At 36.9% G+C, this 26,976-nt stretch overlaps 1 protein-coding gene across 4 annotated transcripts in view; it reads right to left on the bottom strand.

Moving 5' to 3' along the window:
* The window catches only part of ATP2B1 (ATPase plasma membrane Ca2+ transporting 1), a 123,034-nt gene that overhangs the window by 23,637 nt on the left and 72,421 nt on the right, over nt 1-26,976 (bottom strand). For all 4 annotated transcript variants that reach the window (XM_075551189.1, XM_075551192.1, XM_075551191.1 and 1 more), the window contains 10 exons: nt 25,303-25,500; nt 17,850-18,104; nt 17,597-17,722; nt 13,590-13,730; nt 11,202-11,240; nt 10,107-10,268; nt 8,246-8,460; nt 6,650-6,892; nt 4,926-5,167; nt 2,823-3,060 (listed from right to left, as the gene is read on the bottom strand). In XM_075551189.1, coding sequence (XP_075407304.1) covers nt 2,823-3,060; nt 4,926-5,167; nt 6,650-6,892; nt 8,246-8,460; nt 10,107-10,268; nt 11,202-11,240; nt 13,590-13,730; nt 17,597-17,722; nt 17,850-18,104; nt 25,303-25,500 — 1,859 coding nt within the window. The remainder of the gene's footprint in view (nt 1-2,822; nt 3,061-4,925; nt 5,168-6,649; nt 6,893-8,245; nt 8,461-10,106; nt 10,269-11,201; nt 11,241-13,589; nt 13,731-17,596; nt 17,723-17,849; nt 18,105-25,302; nt 25,501-26,976) is intronic.

Genomic DNA, 26,976 nt, shown 5'->3' with positions numbered 1-26,976 from the left:
GCAGCTCTGTAAGACAGCATATCACTGCTCCACAGAATTTCCAAGGCTGTAATATTTATAGAGAAGCCTTGTTAGTATGGTGGGTAAGTGCCTTCCTGCTAGCTGGTCAGTAGTTTGCACCCACCAGGACTTCTATGGAGTGTGGCAAGATGTAGCTATAAAGGTTTACAGCCTAAGAAACATGGAACAGTTCTCTGTCCTATACAGCCACATTATAAAAGAGTTGAAATCAACCCAATGGCAACTATTTATGAACTCTGTAAGGGAGCAGACTTCCATATCATTCTTCTGCAGGGACTGGTGGATCTGTACCACTGCACTTCGGTTAGCAAACTATCACTGAGCCATCAGGGCAGCATTTGGAGTAGTTAATACCCACCAAGTACTTCCACAGAAAATTCACAAAATCCTTGTTTCACAAAAAAAGGATTTAAAGAAAGATCAAGTATTCAAGTGCCTATGCAGAAAGAGTTACCGTATATACTCACGTATAAACTGAGTTTCTCAGCACATTTATAATGCAGGTTTTGTGATAAAATTAGGTGCCTTGGCTGATATTCGAGTCAGCTTATACTTGAGTATATATGGCAAGCTGGATTTGTTCCAGATATCTAATGACTCATGATTCTTTTTAACAAGAGTGCACAGTAAAAAGTGTTCAGAGAAAGTTACTATCATGTCAATTAAAAAAAATTCTTATTTTGTGATACCAAAAAATGCAAGTGTCACTCATATGTTAAAAAAACGATAAAGTCCTCTGGGAACCTCAATGCCAGCAGCACTGGTAGGTAACAGTGCTGCTTTTCAAAGGACTGAACATGAAGACATCCTGATTTAACTTTTGAAGCCATGAACCCATGCAAAGAAATTTGAATGGTTTTCCTTTGATCAAACGTTGGTGGATGGATCCAACTGGTTATTTCATAGGCATTTTAAATGCCAAAACCTACAAGTCAATGATTTCCAAAAGGTTCGTTCTGACTTACTGCAATAATCTTAATGGCTTCTCTACTTCTCTTCTATTGACTTCTTACACAGAACCCCAAATAGTACTTTAACAACATAAATTGTCACTTCCCAATTGGAATTTTTTAAAAAGTAACTTCTCACTGGTCCTTCTGGTCTAGTAAGGTCTAGTAAGGTCTATAATCAATTCCCCCTTGCTGTCCACACTTGCAGTCACTGTGGAATTCTCCCCATTTTTTTGCATTAACCAAGTCTTTTTTCTCACTGTAAGAGCTGTAAATATTTGACCCCCTTGGCCTGAATGCTTTTCTTGCAGCTATGTGCACAGTTGGGAATCCAGGTAAGGAAGATACTGGGCTATATGTTGGGTTGCTAATCGCAAGGTCAGAAGTTTGAAATCACCAGGTACTCTGAAGCAGATGAGGCTTTCCATTTTTGTAAAGATTTACAGTCTCAGAAACCCACAGCAGTACTATCCTCTCCTATAGAATCAGTGAATCAGAATTGACTTGATGGCAGTGAATTTAGAGTTAGAAATTTGAGCTTAGCTCAAATGTCCCATCCTCAGAGAGTCTCCCTGTAGTTCCCCTCAGTTGCTTTATTATCTTACGTATAATGTTCTTAACCCTTATCACACTTACATCTATCTTGTCTATGTCACTCAGCTAGTCTCCCATATGCAATCTGGAATGTAAGGTCTCTAAGGGTTAAGGACCAAGGTTAATGTTCTTACATTATTTTCATTTGGTGTCTTGTCCATGCAGCTAGCTGCCATTCTGTGCTTGCTATTTTCCCTCTCCTGAATACAAATATCGTGACTATTTTGTTCACTGTTGTATTCCAAGTGCCTAGAGGGTTGCCTGATACATTAAGTGTTGAGTCAATTAGTTGATAGTCAGATACCTTACGTTGTCTACTTTGTTCAGAATGTGCATATTTGCTTTGTCTCTTGGATTAGCTTATCATCATCCCTTTATTTTTGTCATCCTCTTTTAATTTCTAGGGCAAGTAATTAACCTAGAGGACATCTTATCAGACACTCTGCAATATTTAATACTGCAATCATAACGTGCCATAGAATTGGCCCCAAACTCATGGTAACTCTATGCACAAGGGGCTTGGACTGTTGTGATCTACAGAGTTTTCACTGGCTCACTTTGGGAAATAGATCACTAAGCTCTTCTTCTGTAGCATGTTTTAGCCTGTAAGCTCGCTGAAAACCTGGTCAGCATCTCAACAATATGAAAACCTACATGACAGGCAAATGATGCCTTCCTTGGAGGGGTACAGCCCCCGTAAGAAGGCAGGAATATAGCACCAAACCCACTGCCCTCCAATGTAACAGAGTGATCTTTTAAGCACATGCATTTTTGGCAAATCTGGGATTTGAGCCATAGTACATACATCTCAGTGGAGCCCTGGGTGATTGGTGGGTATGTGTTGGGCTGCGAACTTCAAGGGCAGGAGTTCAAAAATACCAGCCACTCTGAATGAGAAGGATGTGGCTTTTTACTCTTATAAAGAGTTAATAGTCTCAAAAACCCACAGGGGCAGTTCTACCTTGTCCTACTAGGTCACTGTGAGTTGGAATTGACGAGATGGCAATGAATTGTTTGTGGTTTTGTTTATAGCTCTATTGTCTACAGATAATCACAGTATTTTTTTTAAAGAAATCAAACGAGAATGATAGTACTCACACTTCACAGAACTGAACATTGAATAATACTTCAGTTATCTTGGAGTCATACCAAAAACTCACAAAACCACAACTAGCGAGAATTTTATCAGAAAACCAATGAAAGTTAACCCCTAGGTTTCCTACAGTTAAAAGAATCTGAAGCAGAATCCTTCATCACCTCAGGTCTCACAGGATCTTCAATCCCCACAACAGCAATACATGTAAGGCCGGTGACAATATCATTTTCATTATCCCACTCTGGTTCTGGTTCTCCTGCTGGAAAATCTCTGAATGCAAGACATATGGTTCTCAAGCCTTCTGATGCCATCGGTTCAATTACAGTTTTTACAATATCATCACGGTCCCTTGGTCTGAATACTTTCGCCTCACCATTAGCACTCAAGATTTTGAAACACCTAAAAGGTAATATTTAATTAAAATATCAATAATGGACAAAAAATAATGGGTAATGCCATGCTAAATGAACCGGATGGGCTAGATATAATGGATCTGATATATGAAAATTTTATGTATTTCATTTTTACAGAACTAAATCATATCAAATTTACACTTTCTTTACAAAAAGTTATAATCTTTTAAAATTTCATGTTCTCATTTTATCGGTCTGCACCCCATTTTATCGGTTATGTTAGATATTGTCTAAACTTCAATCGGAAACGTAGTGTCTTTAAATTTTTCCCAAGACTCCCGAGTGGCAGAAGAGGATAGACTATATAAGGATGTGCCAAAAATTCACGAAAAACTTGTTTCGAAGTCCTTTTATACGCCTGATCATATTGGTATAGAATGAGCCATTAATGTGAATTTGCACACAATTTTTAATGTAAAAAAGTCCATGTTCAATCAGTTCCTTACCTGGAAGCTATTTCATTACCAACATTTTAACTACTGAAAGAAAAAAACTTATTTTAAAGCAATCATTCTGTCTCCAGTCTATCTGCCCTGTCCCTTCCCCCACCAACTCACCTTATTCCCTGATGCAAAAATTATTTTAAATCATGGCTTGATTAAAAACAAACAAATTAAAACTGCAATTACACTATCTGGCTTATGGAATTCTGTTCTAAGGGCTCAGCCTAACATTCAGAGGTGCTACAGTAAAATGTAACTATCACCACGGGACCATTTGCAGTCCGCTGTACTACCAGGTCCTGGGCTAGAGGGTTCACATGCGTTACTTCACCAGCACAGAGTTGGTGGTAGTTATCCTTTTTGTTTGTTTAGTGAAGAAAATAGAGTCTAATCAGTTTTGCTTGGGAAAAAAAACTCCCTACTTGTTCCTCCATGCTATCTACCTGCTACCCAACTGGTTAAGACTGAGTTTTCAACCTTTTTACACCGAAATCAGCTAATCTGCAGTATTGTGAAGTTAAGAAATCTGTGTGTCCTGTGGGGAACGCGTCTGTCCACACATGTGACCTGCACATTCCTGGCTGTATCCCTCTGATACGGAGGATTGCTTCAACTATCTAAAAGGCCACCCCCTATGGACCGCGACCCGGCAGTCTGAAATTTTGCAACTACCTCTCATGTGCTACTTGTTCAGTTACTTGTCTTAAGCATATCATCTTAACATCTAGCAAGTGTTCATTAAACTACTATGCATTATAAGCCAGAAACAAGTTAAAAGCAGACATTAAAAATACATGTTAAAATTTCAAATGATTTCCAATTCGAAAAAACCATCTGTTCCTTGCTAGAACAAAAGAAAGCAAAGTAATCCTAATACCTGCAGCAACAATAGGGAGATTATACATAAATATGTAGTCAGAATTGATACTACTGGTCTGTAAAAGCAAGCAACATTTTGATCCGAAGTGACAAGATACACTTAAAGATGACATCAAAGCAGCATGAACGACAGCTCTCACTTTTCTAGACCCCATTTCCTTTTGAGCCTATAATCTTTAAAGCAGTGTTGAATGATACACTTGTTTTCCTTCTTCCCAGGCTTGTAGTTTTCACGATACTGTAACAAGGGGAACACCATGTCTTAAAACAAAGAACCAGAGTGCACTTCATCAAATTTACCAGGTTGAATTCAATGACATTTTTTTCTTCCCTGTATCAGAGCACTAAGAAATAAGAGAAACCAGAATGTGAAAATGGCAGAGTACACGGCACATGTCTGAAAAGCATAAAACACAGCTCATCTTCAAGTCCTGTCCAGTATCTGAGGTTCACTATAAGAAAACAACAATAGTTATTCCACAGATCAACTACTGATAGCAATTTATTCACCTAAGTGGTTTACTCTTACTTTTTCAGAATTATCTCAGATGCACCCTTGCTGAATATTCGAAAACTTCCATCTGCATTTTTCAGGACAGTGCTCATGGACTTTCTAACAGAATTGAAAGTGTAGACTTTGTGCAGAGCTTCTTCTGGGATTTCATTTCTCACATCCTGATAATCTCGTTTCAAATCCAAAAGAAGGCCCAACAAGGCACACTCAGTTTTATTACCGACATGACGAGGCAACCCGCCCTCTTTCTCTGGCGGCTGTAAGATAAAACAGGGTCATAACCTAATAAGATCTAAATTCTCGATGAATGCTTTATTTATAAGTCAGGATGCTATACTCTAAAACAAAATTAAATAGAAAATTTCTAATGCCACCACTTCCAAGAGGGACACAGAAATTTACAGTAAAAAGGAACTCTTGGGGGAGAATGACATTGATTCCAATCTCAGCCCTTCCAGTTACTAGCTATGTAAACTTCTGACAAGTTACTGAACTGCTGTGATCTTGGGTTTCAGCATCTGTAAGACAGGGATACGTATGATCCAGAAATTGAATTTGTTAAGCATAAATTCATGACATACAGTAGACTTAATAAATTCTAAGTTATTTATTTTTTACTTAAAACATATTTACATATTTATAAATAACTGAAAATTAAAGCATTAAAATGATTTACAGCATAAAATAAAAGTGCATGAATTAAAATGCACTTTTTTCTGCCTTAGCTATACAGAAAAGCTTTAGTCCCTTCCCTTCATGTTTTTTTTTTGCACATGTACTATATGATTACTACAAAGGTGAAAGGCAGACGTGATTGTCTTAACAAGTGAGTGTGAAGTTCAGACTTTGTGGGAATAAGTGCAAGACATGGCTAGATTTAGAACCAAGAGCGCATAAATCTAATTACTATACACTTTCATTAGCTCAATAACTTGCAACACAAACTTTGTCAATGGCTTTGTCAACCAAAGTATAATTTAGGCTTGTTATAAATAAATATGATTTAATAAACTTAAGAACTTGAAAATACTCGAAAATAACAAAAACTTAGAATAACTTTAATGCATTATTTTTTAAAAGGACCATATTGCAGCCTATTAAGAAACAAAGACCAGATTATCAAATATATAAAACAGTTTAAGTTTTGAAACAATCTAGTTTCAAAACTTTCTTTACAAAATTGAGAAATGGGGGAGCAGGGAGGTAGGGGGAAAATGAGGAGATGATATCAAGGGCTTAAGTGAAGAGCAAATATTTTGAGAACGATGAAGGCAATAAATGTACTGGACATAACTGAGGTTATGTGTGCATTATAATGAGTTGTATGAACCCCCAATAAATGATTTTTAAAAAAGAAAATTGAGAAATGACTTTCTATAATAAGATAGCTTGGTATTTCATAAAATAAGTTTAAGACAAATTTTGATTTTTGTGTTAACAAGTGCCTGAATACAAGATTTTCAAAGAAAGAGAAAAAAATACAAGCAAGCAGAATATTTATATAACCAATGGATTGTACACATAACACAAATTGTGCTGAAAGAAACCTTCTATGTAATACACTGACTTCAGGCGTCCTGGTGGCACAGTGGGCTATGGGTTGCGTGCAATTTTTAAAAACCTAAAAGAACTTAGTTGTTCTATTTATTTAATAAGTATAGACATAAAGAATTACAGTCTAATTATTATAGATTTCGGGAATGAATTTTAATTAATATAAATTACTAGAGAAATCTTACCAATATTTTTGATGTATAAGCACAGTTCACGGAAATTCCCGTTACAAGATAGGACAAGATATTTGGTGGAATAGCTTCAGGTTCAGGAATCTTTTTATAATGTTTTTCATTTATGTAAGCTTGGACAACTGTCATTCTGTTCATTGTCAATGTCCCTGTCTTATCTGAACAGATGGCTGTGGCATTCCCCATGGTTTCACAAGCATCCAGATGCCTTACCAAGTTGTTATCTTTCATCATTTTCTACAGTAGAAAGGAACATCTAGTTAGTTACTTGTAAAACAAATAATCTCAGTATATCAAAATGATTTTATCTGAAGTAAAGTAAAAACCAAAACTCCCAAATATATAGTTACATAGTATTAAGTATTTGCCAATTTGTTACTGGAAGAGTTTAATTTTACATGACGCATTCAAATTGAGCTACAAAGAATACCGTGTCCTGTTTCCGAGTCCTCTATCATTACATGACACAAGCTAGTGAACGGCAGCAGATACCTGCAGATACACCTATTTATTATGTACAAAAGATGGCTTCAAAAAGTTGTGGAAATATTCCATTATCTTTTAATTTCACTGTTCCTTGAAATTTTCAAAGCCCCCTCAAATGCCTTCCATAGTGTCTGCTATTGGAGTTTTCCTATTCCAAGGACAAATGAAAATCTGTACTCAGGCAAAATCAAACTTAAAGCAGTATAAGAATATATTACACTTCGGTATTAAATGTCCTTATTAAGTGGTGCCTTGGTGGCATAGTGGTTATCTGTTGGGAAGTGATCCGGAAGGTAGGCATTTTGAAACTACCAGCTGTTATGAGGGACAAAGATAGGGCTGCTTTCTACTCCCATGCATAGTTAAGAGTTTTGGGCAGGTCTACCTCAGCCTGTACGGTCATTATGGGTTGGTATCAACTCAATGGCAGTAAGTTTATTTGTTCTTTGGTTTATTAAGTAGAAAACAAGTTTCTTTTATCAAACACGAAGGGGGGAGGGGCGGGATTTCACCCCCGCTAATTTTTATTGCGAATGATTACAGAGCAAATCAATGCTCCATTCAGTAATTCATATATATTTTGTTTCACACCACTGGTTGCTGTCTCCACAGTTTAACATCACTCATTCCACATATCCCGTTTCCTGTTTCCATTTCCTTTCTTCTTTCCTCTTTGCCTTCTAAACTTTTTTCTTGAGTAAATGCTTTTTTCTCAAATGGTTTCTTTAAGAACAGTCTTCCTACTATGGAGAAACTAGGTATGAGGGCAGAAGCGTGGAAGCACACAGACCTTAGAAAACTGCACTATAGAGAATCCTTATTGTCCTTGTAGCACTTAGGAAAGGGACCGGCATTCTTAGCTTAATTTTATAGATGGGGCAGTGCAGATGGTAACACTTGACAGTGTCTAACTATCATTTAATGAAAATTAGGCTAAAACATTGTCTATACCAGAGATATTAGCCTGGAGAGAAAAGGAAACAGTAATTCTACTAAACACAGTGCAAACCCCACCCCCACCTCCCCTGCACCGGTGCTTTCAAAAATCAAAGAGAGCAACCACATTTGAGTCTTTAAATATAATTCTAACTATTTTCTACTTACCTTGACTGAATAAGCCAGTGAGATAGTAACTGCAAGTGGAAGACCTTCTGGCACCGCTACCACTAAAACTGTAACTCCAATAATGAAGAACTTCACAAAATATTGTATGTAAATTGGAGTACATTCAGCAAGCCATGGCTTCTTCTGAACCCAAAATGTATTAATTACAAAATATAATACTAGGATGATAACTGTGATGGCGGACATCAACAGACCTTTCAGCATATAAATAAAAGAAAAACATATTATTATTTTTATATTCTAGATACTACTCATTGCCAATTTTACACTAGCCACTGGAAATATAATTGACTTAACACCTTTATTTTAATTTTCCTGAAAAAACGGTTACCCCTTTCTCTTCCTAACTCATTCATCACTGACACTGTCGGACTAAATTCTTGCTTCTAATAAAGACCTATTCTCAGAAAGAACTACAAGAAAAGCATTTAAGACTTTCTTCCTTAAAATCAATTCTATCTTCACTAGGACAACAAAAGAAAACTCAAAGGAAATATCAACAGCTTAGCAAAAGCGAGTACTTTATATGCTGAAGAGGCAACTTCCCTGATGCTGAAAGAGAAGCCAGTAAGAATATGATTAACAGAGACAACCTGAAATAAAAGTCAACCGTATGCTTAAAAAATAAGAAACCCAGGTGGCACAGTGTTTAAGGGTTGGCAGTTGCCCCAAGGGAGAAAGATGGGGCAATGTGCTTTGATAATGATTTATAGACTAGGAAACTCTTAAGGGACAAACCACCTTCCCTGTCCTATACAGGTTGTTATGAGTCAGATGGACTTGGCAAAGGGTTTGGGTTGCTACAAAAAGAAAATAAATACTTTCTGAATTATTAAATTTAAAATTTTTGCCTATTTGTATAGCTCCATTAACTTAACAAAGACTAAGCACTACTATGCATTAAAGGAATTTCTTATTTAGAAGATGTTCAGCCTTTCATCATTGAAGACTAAAGACCTATAGCAATTAAATATGCAAGGGGGCTTCAAGAAGTTGGTGGAAAGATGCAGTTGAAAGATGGACTTTTCTTCATGAACTATCTGAAGGCCCTCTTATTGGGATCTACAATGTTCACTAAATAATGTCAATCATCTTAAAGTGCCCCTTCTCCTAAGGCTATGCAAATAAATGCTACCACCATTTACTTAGGTACCACACAAAGCAAGTGTCTGCTGCTAGTTAGTAAGCTTACTGAAAATAAAAGTAAAAAGTCCACTTTTTCCAACATAATCCTAGAGAGTATTAAAATAATGCAACTTAATACTAATTTTATTAACACATGTTGACTTATCCGCATTGTTCTTTGGCTAAGATGCTGCTGGTAGAGGGCATGAGCTGCTTGTTTTTTAAGCAACAGGTGCTTGGACAGCAACTGGTCAACTTCAGTCTCACTGGGATGACACTATTTCATCCAGTTTAATTAGACAAAACCTCTAAGTGAATTAGAAACACACACCTAAATTATTGTATACGTAATCACTAAAAATAATGAACCAAATGTGCAATACATTTTCTCTTTTTTTAAAAAAATTTTCTCTTATTTAAATATATTTTTAGTGTCAGATTTAGAAACTAATCCTAGCCAGCCCCAATTAGCTAGCTGACAGTAGACAACTGCCTCTAAGAAAATGGGGGTGATGGCCCTTAAGAGGCAGATGTTCTAGAGACTTGCAGTATCGATAGACTTATAAAGGTTATAGCACATTGTGGATAAATATCTTTTTAAAAACTTCCTTTATACTCACTAAATAACAAAGTCTGTCAAAAGGTAATTTCTAAGCAGAAAATTATTGTACGTTAAAAAACAAAACAACCTAATTGTCTTCTATATACCACAGACCTGCTTTGCCAATCTGGACAGCCAACTTTGTGAGTTTCCCCTGTAAGACAGATTTTTCCTTTTTTGGCAAATTTGCTTTCTTTTTGTCTTTTTCATCACCATCGCCACCATCTTCACTCTTCAAAGGCTGCATTTCCATGGCTGCACCATCCTGGGCTTTTGCTACATTTAAAAGCAAATATCACTTCATTACGTCTTAGAGAGACACATCACGCATAACATTTGAAGCATTTAAAAAATGAACTATAAAAATAAAGCTTTGAGTATAATGTGTTTCTATATAGACAAAAGAAGACAATATCTACATTAGATTGTGAAATTGAACAAAAATTGAAAATGTTTTGCTAGGTACACTAAGTAATTGAATCAAGGATCCTTAAATTAAGAACTAAGAAATACTAAACAATCATTTTTCTTCATGCATGTTGTGTTAGGTGACTGACTTATCCCAGACAGCAGAACAGCCCACATTACTCCCAGATATGACAGTATATCAGACAGACAAATGTGCACACGCTTACAGACTTCTAACTGAATGCGAGATTTCGATGGGTGTTACAAACAGTTAAGCGCTCGACTACTAACCAAAAGGCTGGTGAATTTAAACCACCAGAGGTACTTCTGGAGACAGGCCTTGCCCTCTGCTCCCAAAGATCCTAGCCTTCAAGATGTAGTTGGCACACACACTGTCACTATGACCAGAATGGATCTGACAGCAACCAACAATGTAAACAAATAATGGCAAAGCCACTTAAATGATACATAGTGTTTATTTTGTTTCTTATGCACGTTCGCTAGCAATTATCCACAGAATAACTGGTATTAAAATATATGAAATGCTTAACTTGAAAATTACCTACATTTGGATCTTTCTAAGTTTACTATCTAAAGTCCTAGTTATAATCTTTTTAAGCATTGTAGAGGTTATATAGCTAAAGCAATAGCAGGAAGACAGGTGGTTAACCCAAGTTAACATACATTGTTTGATTTCTCTGCTACATGTATCTGACTTTCACAGATGATTATCTGTACACTGTTGACATAGTTGGGGAATAATGACACCAACCTCTATATTTTTTATCCTCCTAAATTTACCTTTGTTGCGATTCTCAATAGCTCCATCTTGTTTCTTATCTGTAGGAAAAAAATGGGAATTAAAGCTTTCCAAAAGAAATGAATACAGGCATGCTAAATTATGCAGAGGTAGCTCACATTTCTATAACTGAATTGTTATACAATGGGCATGATGGGGTGGTGTGTGTTGTGTTTATGCATTACATACTTAGCTTCGAATGACCTGATTATCGATCACTTCTTATATCTTTCCATCAGGGAATATTCCAAAATAATTTATGGCAGTTATACTTATCTGGGTTAGGTATGTGTTCACCTTCTAACTAACCGCAAAGTTAGCAGTTTGAAATCGCTAGCTGCTCTGTGTGAGAAAAATGAGGCTTTCTGTTCCTGTAAAGATTCATAAGTTGAGAAATCCACAGTAGCAGTTTATACTTGTTGACTTCTCCCTAAGACTTTATTCTTTTATAAAGTCAAATAGGTACAGAAGTTTCCAGGCTAAATGCAGGCATACTGCTAAGAGAGCCAAGGCTTGGGGGTGGGGTGGGGGTGGGAGAAGAAAGTAATAAAAAAACATAGATATGCAGCAAAGTTCTAGTGGGAGAGAGAAGAAAACGATTACAGCCCCAGAACATAAATCTATGAATACACAGAATAAATCACTAAGACTGTTAGTTAATGTCCCAAAGCAGTACAGATTGGGAGATAACAAAAAGATGAGAATGCTTGAAATAATAATCGAGGCATATCCTATGGTTGAGTAGATAAATAACAACAAAGCAGTAGTTGAACCATTCAGCCGACTTTTCTCCCAATCCCTCTATCACAGAGAATTATCTTCAGCTGGAAAAGGTGGAACAAACATAGCCACGAAGGAACTGAAGCTCAGCTAGAGGAGGAGATAGTAAGAGAACACCTAGCTCCTTTCGGTGAGCTCAAGTTTGGAGGCACACCAGATAGCCACACTCCAAGTTACTAAGGGAACTGAGACAGGTTACCATGGATTTCTTTTGAGTAATAGCCAAAGCAGTCAAGAGAAATGGAAAAGGGCTGGAAGTCCACAGATGGAAAATGTTCTACAAAACAAGGTTCAAAAATCATAGACTGTGAGTTGAATGTTAATTTCTGGGAATACACTGGGCTAGATTAATAATAATCAGTGCATAAATCTTTCGAGAAAGGGTGTTTATGGGAAGAGACACTGAGGGGTCAAGCTAGTATAAAGCTATGTGAAACTCTTCTTTCTTCTTAAGGTTCCTTAATTTTAGGCTCCTGTGTGTTAGTATGCACCAGTCTGTGTCAGCAGCAAACCCAAGAAAATAGAGTTGCATGTGTTACTTACTAACTTTCTGGTCTAGAACAAGTCACAAATTCCGCGAGCCTTAATTTATTCATCAGAAATCAAGAATAACAGATGTCACCTCCTGGATCTAAAGAGATAATGCATATATAAAATCCAAACTCACTGTCACTGAGTCCATTCTGACTCCTAGGGACCCTCAATGACAGTCGAACTGCCCCTGTGGGTTTCCAAGGCTATCCATCTTTACAGGAATTGAGAGCCTCCTCTTTCTTCTGTGGAGCAGCTGGTGGTAGTTTCAAAGAACCCAGCTGTGTACTTAAGAGTGGGATGAATGAATGATACCAAACTTCTAAAAGAGTAAAAGTTTGATGAGACCAAAATAAAATATGGCTGGCAACGTCATTACTGAAGGCAACGAAAAAAAGGGACCAAAAAGAACTGCTATAAATTGTTACTTTGTCAGTCAGATGACAGCGGGAGATGATAAAGTGAAACAAAAGAAAAAGCAGGAAAAAAAATGAGGTGTTCAAATACATGATGAGTTTGTCTGGCTATTGTAAAGGGAGGGGGCCGTGAATTGACCGCTTATCCTTCAAGGACTATTGTAAAAGGGGTTAATGAATTCACCAGAGAGCCTTCATGGAAGATTAAGATTATAGTGTAAATATAAAAGCGGTGAGGTTTTGTTTTGTTGTGTTACAAACGGAAGGTCTGTGGCAGCCCTTATTGAGCAAGTCTATCAGGCCATTTTCCAGTAGCAAGTGCTCACTTCGCGTCTCTTTTTGGTCATTTTCACATTTCAAACGCCTTAACAATAGGCTAATGTATAGTGTAAAACGTAACTTTTATATGCACTGGGACACCAAAATATTGTGCGACTTGCTTTATGGTGATATTTGTTTACTTCAGTGGTCTGAAACGGAGCTAATGGTGTCTCCAGTGTCTGTCTGCACTTCAAAGTATGGTGCTCAGTAATGAGCTTGTTGTACAAGTGTTCATTCCGAGTCTCAGGAATGAAGCCTATATTTCGTACCAGTCCTTACAACAATCTAACTACTGCACACATTTTAAAACGTCAACTCTTAAGAGAAAATTGGTACGTTTACTTTTCTTTTCCTTTTTCTTCTCATCTTTCTTCTCCTCCTCTTCACCTCCAGCTCCAAGTAAGGTAAAGATAATTCCAGTTTGAGAATTTATGCCGACAGCTGTAACTACCATTCTTCCAGAGCCTTCCATTACATGAGTACCTACAACAGAAAAGCTTGTTTTCTATCAATTTCAAAACACCTCCCACCAACCCCCAAACTTGAGTAATGCTGATTTTAATGTTCCCAGTATCTAATAAACCGAATTTAAGACATTAAACAAAGCCAACTCTTTTGTGCTTACAGTTTTGTTATCATTATATCTGAGTTCGAATCTCATGGTACCATTTATTGGGTGGTATCAGACAATTTACATCTCTATTCCTCCTCTGTAAAATGGGATGGATTACAGTGCCTATTCTCCATGGAAGTCACGAGAATCAAAAAGGCTATTCAAAGTAAGCATCCAGCACACTGGTTGGAATTTGCAGAGGTTCAATGACTGCTTATTGTTATTATTATATTAATTATAATTAGGGCTACTATTAGGGGCACCTTTCTGAGAAATGCATTGCTTATTTTAAAGAAGGTGCTTATGAACAAAAATACTCTGAAAGTCATATTTCATCTTCCACTCCCAATTGTGCAACCCCAGTTTGCCAGATTATTACAACGGCTTCTTAGCAAAGTCTTTCTGATTTTTCCATTCATCCTGGGATCAGATCTAATCTTTGCAAACTACTGATTTTATCAAATCTTCTCGTCTCTAAAAAATGTCTACTCTACCCTGTCTGCTGAATTATGTCTAAATTCTTTACCCCGAGACTGACAACCTTTCAAACTGATGGACCCACTACTTTAACACAAGCTCAGTTACATAAAGCTAAGGAACAGAGGCGAGAACATCTATTGGATTCTATCAGGTTGGCAGGCAGGCGTGCTGAGGATCTAGAGACTTGACCAAAGCTCCACAATCTCAAAAGTAAAACAAAGATTTGACTCAGATCTATCAGAGGATAGAAGCTATATTCTTCCTGTAACAAATGCTAATAAGCTTACATATCGTTTCCTAACTTGTGTATTCATAGCTATGCATTATTTCTCACTCTTTAAGAGGCTTCTTTCCCTTCTATAATTTTTGTGGATTTTCTGTGTTTACAATCAATGAAGTCTTCAATTAGTAATTACTTGAACTTGATCTCCTCTTAATTCACAATGTTATGGAGGGCACCAGTAACCATTCGCTATGCCAAATCAATGGCTCAGTGGTTATTCACTGATGAAGAGGGCAAAGCATATGCACTTAAGAATTTGATTAGAACTTTGGTTCTCTTGCTGGAAAAAAGCAGTGTTTATCTGGAATGCTGGACAAGTTACAGACTACCCTGGTGCTGCCATCACATTCTCACCTACTACTTCTTTGGCCGAGAGCAACGCAAAAAACTAGCTTGGTGAAAATAAGGAGCCAAGCTGGGACAGGTTATACCCTCAACACCAAAAGACAGCAACTATGATAGAAACAAGCTCTTTTGCATTATAGTCCTCTGTTGAACAAAACATTTTTCTCTTTCATAAAACAGGAAAATCCATTCTACTAGACAATGGGTTGAAAATGAATTTAATTTATACATGGGCATACTGGAGGGCAAGGATACCGATTCAAAAACCTTGCAGTGTGCAACAAAAGAGGAGAGGAAACGGCATGGAGTCACTGCTGCCTCTGATTTTAAAAGGCAACTGTAAAGTGAGTAAAAGAAAAACTCTCCATATTAGGGCATATATTACTGAATCACAGTTATTTACCTTTCTGGGTATATTTTAAGCCTTTCATAAAAAACAAAAACAGAAAACACGCTTTAAGAATCTAGATCCTGGATATCCCACTAGTGAATAATATCTTTGTTAATGAGAAGGCAATGGAGTTTATTGGAGCAACAAAAAGTGAAGCTCAGGATGGTGAAATAACATTTAGTAAGCAAGTACAATGTGTAAAAGAAAATTTGTGCCTTTTCAATAATTTTGACTTTTTGCAGATTTAAAAGTTTTATGTTCTGGTCTTTCTTAACACAGGTAAGGAAATTAAATATGCTCAGGCAAAGCAAATAGTTTTTGTCCTAGTCATGTCCCCACCACCAAGTTAATAACTACTTTAAAATTCTAAATTTAAGAATCCAAGAACAGCCGTGAGAGATGGCATCATGAGAGTAAATTTAAAAATAAATGCATTTCATGTTTTTCAGTACATTTTTGGAATAGAGAAATAAATGCAGAAAAACTTTCCCACCAAAAATGTGGTAAGGGACACAAAAAGTTATTTCAGTCTTTTCTTAAACATGGAAAATTCATAGAGTTCTCTTGGTATACTCGGTGCATTAGAAACCTGAGTCTACACAAAGCGTGCTAAAACAGAAAAGGACTAAAGTTAGTTAGGGGCAGTCAACCTGAAGTTAGGGACTATGTAAATAAGCTAAATACACACAAAAGGCCATGATGTATATATAGTAAAAAGGGCACAAGAGACTATCCCTACTGCAGAATATCACGGCCCAGTTTGTGAGAGGTAGTAAGGTATGATTAGATAGACTCTTTCATCTTTAGGAGACATTAGATTTAATTTAATTGAAACCAATTACAGTTTATTGGAAGCATTACAAGGAATAATGGAGTACATATACATTATACTAAAATATACTATATTTAAATATCCAGGATAGTTCTATTCATAAAGAAAGAAACCACATACTGTAAGAATTTCCTAAGTGAGGCAGGATACTGAAGGTATAAAAAGTTGAAGATTTCATCAAAGTAACATTAGAACTTTTGTCCTAAATAGTATTTATTTACATACAATTATTTGGGTGCATGCTACATACGTGTGCGCACACACATACACATGTTTTTAGTGGTAGGGAGGTTTTGCATTAAAGTTTCAGATACCTCAATATACTAAAAGATACGACCTAAATTTGGGTGTTTGTGCTTCAAACTTGTGATGCCATCATAATTAGCTCTTAGGAGGATATTACAAATTTGACATTTGTGAAATCATGTTTAGGCCATTAAAATATAATGTTCACAGAGAAAAGACTGAAAATTGGTAACGGCAAAGGTGTTAAATAGTTAAATAAGGACTTTTTGAAAATACATAAAATGTTAGCATTAGACTAACACTGCCTCTCCCCAAGCTCTACGATAAATTCAAACGAACAAATACAGTTCATAAAGACCATTATGCAAATTCTTCAAATAATACCAGAAAATGACAAGAACTGGAAACTGAAAGTACTGACAGTCATGCGGTGATACTCTGACATCATTCTATTTAGCATTTTAGAAAGCAGCGTATAATGCTCCCATCATCCTTTTCATTACATTTTTAATTACCCTTAATTCAAATAATCATAGTTTGGCTGTTACATGAGCTTCCTAGTAGAAACCACTTCTTCCTCTCAAACACAAATTCTTCCCCTCCCCATTTTCAAAATGCTCTAATCGTTAGCAAATTCAATCCTGAGTAGAAGTGGGTGCTACTATTGGACCTACTGTTGATTTTTCATATAATCTTGGACAGTTTATATTTTAAGTAGGTTTCAGAGAGAGTTGGATTAAGTGAACTTTTAGAATTTATCATTCTTTTTTACATAAAAAAGAAATAAACAAAAATAATAACAGCACTCAAACCTAGGTTTTGTAGAACTAAAATATAGAATTGATTAATTTGCCTTATATACATATTAGCTTTGAATTTTAGATTTCAATGGCCTAAAGAATAAACATGAGTAGTAACTGTCATTAAGTCTGTATTTTAGTTTTATTAATAAGCCAATGTTTAAGTCTCAAGCCTCTTGATTTTTTTGGACTCAGATTTTTCATTTATAAAGATTAAAAGACCGAAAACTTACAAAAAACCAAAACATTGAAAATTTGAAGGACAGAAGAACACAATACAGGAGGATTAGGAAAAAATGCTATCAGTCAACAATAGTTATACTTGTGGGGGAGAAACCACTTCAAATTGAAAGTCATACCTGATAAAAGTAAGGGATCTTTATCTAAAGACTTCTTAACATGATCAGATTCACCAGTCAATGAACTTTCATCAATTTTAAGATCGTTGCCTTGAATGAGTACGCCATCCGCGGGAAGAAGATCACCTAAGAGAAAAAGCGATCAGGCGCTCCACTACAGTAAACATGACCTGATTGTAGGAATGTTACTCGCCGTGCCACGGCAGCGCCCCTTTTACTTGTAATGCCCAGAGTTTAAGCTCTTTGTATTTACCGTATTTCACTTGCGCAATATCTCCAACTGTAATGTCGGCTACAGGTATCTGAATGACCTGACCACCCCTGATGACAGTGAACTTCTGTTCTTGCTCAATACGACTCTGCAAACCTCGGAACTGTTTTTCCTTACTCCAGTCATTGAAAGCTGTTACTAATACCACACACACCACTGACAAGAGGATTGCAGCGCCTTCAATCCAGCCAGTTTCACCTTCACCTTCTTCCTCTCCAACAGTAACTTCTCCGCAAACTATTTGGAAGGAAAGAAAGATGGTATCAAAAGACATTCTGAACTGATAGCAGCACTCATGCAGTAAGCCCGGACTGTATTTATTTGGGTTGTTAATCATGTTTATGAACTTCCTCCTGTTTAGAGTTAGGGTAACAGTAAATGCTGCTTCCCTCAAACACTTCTCAAGCTGAAGAAGAAATCACGCATAACTGTGTGTGAATTTACCATTTAACTTCCTTTAAATATTAGTTTTAAGAACAATTTAGATGATAAGAATAACCTCTGTATTTATACAGAGTAGGTCTGGACTTAGAAACAGAACACGGAAGTACTGTGCTGACTCACGTGAAAAACTACCATAGAGTTGATTCTGACTCCAAAGTTACCCTTTGGGTTTCCAGACTGTAAATTGTAATGCGATTAGAAAGCCTCTCCTTTCTCCCATACAGCAGTTGGTGGTTTCGAACTGCCACCTTTGCAATTAGAAGCCCCATGCGTAACCCAATAAACCATCAGGATTCACACTGTGCTGCCTATTCACCTCAAATTAGAAACATAGCTAAAAATATTACATTTCAAATGAAACAATCCAGTGGATGCAGTGTGAAAGGTCTGAACCCAACAGCCACTCCGTAACGGGGGGGGGGGGGGGGGGGGGGGGGGGGGAGAAACAACCACCATCTGCTCACATAGGAAGAGGAACAGGTCTAGGACACCCTGGGGGCCGGTCTACTCTGTCATGTAAATTAGAATCAGTGGGTTTATTACTATTTTTAAATGCACTGGTATATTTTAAAACTTCTTAGTTTTAATTTCAAATACATAAGCATCTACAGTTGGAATTCACTATAAATAAAAAGCTTTATGAAATTCTCAATAATTTGAAAGTGTATAGAGGTCCCAAGACCAAAAAGCCTAAGAATTAATGGATACAGATACTAAATTCACTTGTGATGCAGGGTAAACACTTCCATGTCAAACAGTATTAGTCATAAATTTTTATGACTATATACTTTTAAGTAATGGATTTCCTTTTGGCAAATTACTGTTTCTGAATGTTAAAACACAATATGAAAAGATGTATACAGAATACTATTATGGATTGAACTGTGTCCTCCCAAAATGTGTGGTAAATTTGAATTCCTCTCCAATATCTGTATGTTTGCAATCCCCATTTTTGGCTATTTTGTTATGTTTATAAGACAGTATTGGAACAGGGTGCTATATTTTTTCTCTTTGTCAATGCCACTTACTACCTCATCCCCAATTATAGCCACATTGATACTTTTTTTTAAAACTCACAGTCATTGATTTATGACTCCCAGTACCCTATAGGACAGGGTAGAATTGCCCGTGGGTTTCCAAACTGTAATTCTTTCCAGGAGTAGAAAGTCCCCTCTTTCTCTTGCAGAACGGCTGGTGATGTTGAAGTGCCAGCTACCTGCCCAACACACACAACCACTATGCCCAATCACACCATGTCACTGTATAAAAATTAGCATCTTGTGATTACAAAAATTCCTGGGTGTGAGGAGGTAAATGTTGGAAGGAAAAAACAAAGGCCACATAGCGGAAGCATTTATTGTAAGCACACAGTTTGGGAAGATAGATGGCAGCCACGTGGAAATCACCAGGAAGTACAGACAGAAGCTAAGAAGAGACAAGGACCTTTTCGTTAAGTCAGCAGAAGGAGAAAGCTTCCCAGAGAGTAGCCCCCTAAATTCGGATCTCTAACCTCTTAAACAACGTGGGAAAAAGTCACGCACCCGAGGCATTTCTGTTATCACTAGACAACCAAGAAATACACTAAAAAATGTTTTTATTTTTTAAAAGTACAAACACTGACTTATTTTTCAACATGCAGTAAAAATCTCACAACTTACCAACACCTCCCAGTGGGTTTTGACTGACAAAAAAAAATTCCTAGTTGTCTGCACTAAAACATTAGGGATTCATTTACTTTAACACACTTTTATCCTGTTACTACAGTGACTGTAACCTTACAGTGGTCTAAAATCGTGGGGAAATCAGTGGCTTTCTATTCCCTTAATGTGTTACAGTATTGAAAAGCCAAAGGGGGCAGTTGTCTTGTCCGATAGGGTTCATGATGAGTTGGAATCAACTCAATGGCAGGGTTCAAAAGAATCTGATTGGAAACTCCCGAGTATAGCCAACTATAGACTATCAAGCAACCAGAAAAGCACTTCCCAATGGAAAATCAAGAAGCATATAACCCACTTGAATCCTCTCTTTAAAGCTATAGAATTTAAATTCCTAAAATCAGAGGTTCAACCAGTAAAAGGGAAATAGTCACAGGCTAGAGGCACATTCTTTTCTGTCCTTATCTTATACTTCCAGAGACCAACAATGAGAACATTGCGAAAACAAACAGGAATCCTTCTTAGGGAAATATCTTTCTTTAGCTGGAATAATATCTTGTAATGGTTGAGATTATTCTATTTCTGTTCTTTTTATAGAGAGAGATGGTTTGAACTCATTAGGACTAGCTTCCTCTGTATCTAAATAATTTAATTCATTCGAGTTTATTAAAGTTACAACCTTTGTGTATGTGTAGCTGCTTTATGAGTTATAACAAGTTTTCAATAATATAAAAAGAGCACAGAAAAAAGTAAGAAAATTGTAAAAAATACCCCCACCCCTACCTACATTTAATTAAAATTTTTGGCAAACCATTATTTTAAAGAACTGAAGGATGAACGAATTTCACACTGGAAATTCACTGATAATGGTGTTTGGTGTTTCACGTGTGCCACTGTAAAGCTATGATTTGCTTTGTCTCCTCTCCCTACTGTCCCACAGTGGTCTGCTGTAGCCACAGAGCTATGCATTTGAAAACTTTATGGTTTTGTTCCTGCTGTAATATTACTGTGGTACTCAGAACATGATAACTTTTAATCTAACCATGTTACCATTTAAAAAATAACTTTTCATATGAGCTCAGGGCAACCACCTACAAAAATCAGTATTTTCTTAATGCTCGCCTTTCAAACCATTTACTCCCTTCAGAGATAATCTAAACAGATAATATTAAAAGCAAAACCCTGGAAAACTCAAACCTTTCAGTTAGCTAGAAGTTCAGGTTCTCTTCAGGAGAAAGGTGAGGCTATCCTGGTCCTATAAAGACTTACAGAGCTAGCAAGCTGAGTGCCTTTGGAGGAGGGCACTTCCTGGCAAAGTGTGATCCCTCTGAGAAGTAGTTAATTGTGAGGTTGGATGAGGTCTTCCATTATTTTTATATAAGAAAAATAAATAAGAGTTTAAAAAGGTAATAATAATTTGGTTCAATGCTGATGAGAGCGTTGCTTAAAATTAATGATGCCCTAGTGGCCTAGTGGGGTATGCTCTGGGCTGTAAGGTCAACAGTTCAAAACCACCTCCACCGGAAAAAGATGAGGCTCTCTACTCCCATAAAGTCTCAGAAACCCACAGGTAAGAGTTCTATCCTATATTATAGGGCTGCTATAAGATGAAACGACTTGATACTGTCAAATTTTTAGTTTTTGGAGGGGGCACTTGGCAATGGCTAAAGGCTTTCCCGGGTGCTTCAACGAGGGGGGAGAGGGTTGGTACCTGGCAGGGGTAACTGGTTTAGTTATCTAGTGGGGACCGATCAGTGATGTTGATAAACACCCTACAATGAACAGAGTAACAACCCACATAACAAAAAAATTTCTTGGCACAAAATATCAATAGTGCTGCTGTAGCTATGAAACCCTAATCTACCCTCATAATCTCAGGTAAACTGGCTTATTTTTCAGAAATTAACTAAATTTTCATTTTAGTCTTAGGCATGCCTTTGATAAAATTACTTTAAATAATTACCCAAACCCAACTTTTTTCCCTCTGCGTCTGGGCTGGGACAATGCTGGGGGTTAGGACTACTCGGCAGCTCTACGGGAAAAGCCTGGCAGTCTGGCCCCACAGGGATTACAGCACAGCAGCTCTCGAGGGCAGGGCGCACAGTCCTTCTTAGTTGAACATCATCTCAACAGTACCCAACAACAGCAAGCCAACCATTAGACTTAGCCAAATGCTTAGTTAATTTTTCATAAGCAGAAAAAGTCTAAGAAGAAACTTATGAAGTTGAATCTATTTTGGTGAAACAGTTTTTTGTTCCATAGCATATGTTTGGTTCACTCCTATAGCAGTGATTCTCAACCTTCCTAATGCCGAACCTTTTCATACAGTTCCTCATGTTGTGGTGACCCCCTCAATCATAAAATTATTTTTGTTGCTACTTCACAACTGTAATTTTGCTACTGTTATGAATCAGGCAACACCTGTGAAAGGGTCATTCAACCCCCAAAGGGGTCGCGACCCACAGGTTGAGAACCGCTGCTCTATAGCTACTGTAGTATAGTAACCAAAACCCAAGCTAGATGTCCTCGCAGCTATAGAATACATTGGCAAGAACACTTTAAATGAAAACAAAATAGCTAAAAAGGCTAAGAAAAACGTAAAAGAGAAATGAAGGGCAGGGAAAGGTAGGAGGGAAAGTACAAAAGCAAAAGCAGATTGACTGCTGGTCAGAATGCGTACAGAATGTAAGCATTTCTAGAATGGTGAGGAAGAACCCAAGATATCTTAATATTATCAAAGTAATGACTGGATAGTACATTTTTGTTTTATCGACATTTCCTCTAAAACATAAATTTATAATTGAAATCCTTCCAGTTCTCTAAAGAACTTAAAAAGCTTGATGGCATAAACCGCGTAATAAATATGGTTTAGCTGAGTGCTACACAGTTTGTGCATATTGCTGCCGATAGGTGCTATTAAGTTGATTTCAACTTACAAGGAGGCCACATGACATAGAACTGTCCCATAGGATTTCCTCAGTAGTAATCTTTATAATCAGATTATCATCTTTTCTCCCATGGAGTAAGCACCTGAGCTGTGATCAGTTACTCAATATGGTCCTTCTAGTCATCCCCTCTTGTGTTGTACTATGAATTAAAGCCTCTATGCCTGTGGTTATAATCCCATTTTGCAGAGAGGTCTCCTCTATGCTTATGGACAGGATTAAGGTGGGATGTATTTTGAGTTCCCACCTTACTAGAAGATGTGCACCATGCCACCACCTTTTGATTCCTTATGGAAATGGTCTGCTGAAAGGAACACACACACCCACACCCCTCTGCCTATAAGAGCTCTTTCAGAAACAAAAGAGAGAAATCCCCCCCCCCCCCAAAAAAGAGAGAGAAATCCCAATACCATCACAGAAGAGCCACTAATGGAGTACATTCAAGATCTCTGTCTGAAGTGGCGGAGGCTGAGGCAAGAGACAGAATAGAGGCGTAGTGTTGAGACTGAGGAGAGCAGCAGGCTGACTTCCTGGCTTATGGAGGTACAAACCAAGGAAGCTTCCTGGCTCATGGAGGTACAAAGCATGTAGCTGAGAAACTGAAGACTAGACAGAAAGTTGGCTGCTGGCAGAGAAGTACTGTTTGGACACAAGATTATCTACTGAATGGCTCTTATCCTGCTTTGTGGCAACCAGTTAAGTTCCCTAATATTCCCAAACTCAGCGCCATCAAGTCAATTCCAAGTACCCCTGTGGCTTTCCAAGACCGTAACTCTTTTATGGGAGTAGAAAGTCTCATTTTCCCCCAGAGCGGCTAGTGGTTTTGAACTGTTGACGGTGTGACTAGCAGCCTAATGCGAAACCACTCTGCCAACAGTGCTCCTTTAATAAAAAAACCACCCATAATTATGAATGTTGTCTGTGAGTTCTGTCTAGCCATTGCAACAGATTATCAAGTCCAGCAGAGGTAGAGTGCCATGTGAGGAATGACCAGTGTGCAAATAAAAAAGGAGAAAGGGTAGAGGCGTGTCTGACGTCACCTAATGGGACTATACCTGGGGATGCTGAAGAGTTGACTTTCCGTCTCCATAATAGAGGAGGTCAGATATGGCCCTTTATGCTGTGTTCTCAGCATCTAAAACCAACCCCCAACCTGTTGTCTTTGAGTCTATTACAATTCATAGTGCCTCTCTATAGGTCCTATGCCCCACAGGCTTATCAAATCTGTCATTTAATGGACATAAACTACGACAGCTTTTGTTCACAGAGTGGCTAGCAGTTTTAAGGCCCTGACTTTTCATTAACAGCAGACTTCACCACTGAGCCACCATAGATTCTACGAATAACACCACCTGAGACTTAGAAAACAAGCAAATATGTTGGCTGATTATTATATATTAAATAACCTAATGAATCGAGATAGTTCTACATCACGAGAGACAATAATCGTTTGTTTCTATGATGGAAAGTTTTCTCTTTATTTCACTAAATCAGTGATTAGTCATCGTTTTGTTAGGTGCTACATAGAAAGGCAACAGAACAAGGTTCCTATTCGTGATTATTATTCAAATTTTAGAGGAAAGAATTTACATAATTTATCAATAATAAATTCAAACTCAATGCCACTCAATTTCAACTCCTAGTGACCCTATAGGATAGCATAGAACCAGAGCCTCTCTGGGTTTCTGAGACTAACTCCTTTTTCTCCCCAATTAGTTTATTTTTAATAATTTCATTGATATACAATTCACATAGCCCATATTTCAGTAACATTAATAAGAGTTAGGCAATTATCACTACAATCAATTCCAGGACATTTATTCTTCCTTGTACTGGTTGTTGTAATCTAATTTCCTGCTAACCTCCTGTCTTATGTCACTTTGTGCTGCCTAGGTTTACCTAATCTGGGTTTCATCTACAGAAAATCATACATCAAGAACAAATACAAATGGGCAACAAAAATGACACAATTAAACAAATAAATACCTCAAGTGTAAACAAAGCAGAAAATATCAAAAACAATTATACATTAGATCAAGAGGTACATCAGTGACAAGTATCACATTTTGACCTAACTACACCCTGCAACAAAGCCTTTCCCATCTCTGTCCACAGTCAGAGGGCACTCATCAGAAGCTCAATCCAATCCACATTGGGGACCCTACAATGGATTTGGGGCTTCACTGTCATCTGCACTGGGTGTTCAGAATTTTAGCTGTAATATCATTCCCTCTTCTGGTTTTGAATTTTATTATGTATAATTCTTTGGTCACACATACTGGTGTGCTTCTTTTGTGTGGATTTAGCCTTTGCTTCCTTTTAATAAGTCATATTAAGACAAGCCTTTAAGTCCCAGATGCTATGCAGAGAAAGTCATTTTTATTTACTTACGTGCATTATTGCCTTCTGGAGGTTGGTAAAAAGAAAGGCCCAATGATACTATGGCTGCAATTTCTAATATAATTAAAGTAACATCTTGTAAAGCTTCCCATACTAATTGAAGAAAAGTTTTTGGCTTTTTAGGAGGTATAAAATTCTTTCCAAACACTGCTTCTCTTCTTTCTATATCTGCAGGATTTCCACTTAAACCTATAAAACAAAATTAGAAACAAAGAAAAACAGTGAAGACCTTTAGTATTTACAAGTAAAATATTCATTTTATTAAAAATCTATTAATTCATTAATTGTAAATCTTAATGAAACTGCATCAAAATTATTTATTCCTGTGCTTTAGATAAAGTGTACAGAATTTAAATTATTGAGAAACAAGTGAAATGGATTATACATTTTTACTTTTCCTAACTGCTTGCTTCTGACAAAAATATTTTATAGCATTTTGTGACTAGCACTTAGAACTGATATTAGTCTTTATGTAATAATTAAACATTCCCATGACATTTAATATGTTTTCAGGATAAAAATATACAAAGACATAGATTTACTTATTGAGTCTTCGGCCACTTTAATCAATAAGTCTGATTTCACTCTTATTTAATGAAAAATAAGACAATCTATCACAGTTCTAAAAGTTTCCTTATCTCTGTTTAGTAAAATTTCCAAGTCTCAAAACATAGTATACTTAGGATTATCGTTCTTTCTACTTTTACTTTTAGTATGTAATTCCAAATGAAGAAACAACTCATACTGACTGACCCAACGTACTCTCACTGTAAGGGAAATAATGTTACAATGTAGAATGTATTGTTTATTGCCTGTGGTGTAAAACTGGAAAGAAGTAGTTAAGGGAGTTGGATGAACAAGAATACCACCTTTCCTTCACCTATTAAGTATTCCTTTAACCTTCTGTTAATCTTGCCAGACTTAATAGGTGAAGGAATATGAAATCTTTCCACGTAATACCCAAATTTTTGTTATTTAAATGTTATTGGCCAAAGAAATATGCGTACTGATGGAAACAGGTATTTACAACATTCAACTACTTATTTCCCACTCCTTTAAGCATACATATTTTTTAAGTTCAAAGAGCTCTCTTACAACAAACCTTTTGTGGTCCAAAATGCTTGTATTGCGTAAGTGTATATAATAAATATTGTTTCCCCATTAATGAGTTGTAAGAAATTTGAAAATAAACGACATCAGTTTAACTTAGACTTAAATAGGGCCTACCGAAAATTACACATAGTTTCTCTGTGGGAAAAATATGTGTCAGCCTGCTTCCATAAAGATTACCAAACCAAACCCACTGCCATCAAGTTGATTTCGACTCACAAGGGCCCCCCCATAGGACAGAGTAGAACTGCTCTGGTTAGTTTCTGAGCAGGTACCTCTTAATGTAAAAGATTACAACCTAGGAAACCTAAGGGGGCATTCTATTCTGTCCTACAGAGTCATTATGAGTTGGAATTAACTAAACGACAATGGTTCAGTTAAGAATCACCAATGGAACAACAAATGTAATTGATGCTATCTTAACATACATGGCTTATAACAAGGACCACTATTTTATGTTAATACTGAACAATCTCTAGAGAGAGGTTGGAAATGTACCTTCAAGCAGACTTAGGTAAGGGGGAAAAGCAATTGCAGCTAAAGATTTCAAGTTTT

The sequence above is a fragment of the Tenrec ecaudatus genome, chromosome 6 (assembly GCF_050624435.1).
Source record: "Tenrec ecaudatus isolate mTenEca1 chromosome 6, mTenEca1.hap1, whole genome shotgun sequence".
In the NCBI taxonomy this organism is placed as follows: domain Eukaryota; kingdom Metazoa; phylum Chordata; class Mammalia; order Afrosoricida; family Tenrecidae; genus Tenrec; species Tenrec ecaudatus.
Note: the sequence above shows the minus strand (reverse complement) of the source record. Positions and strands in the feature narration are given on the sequence as shown.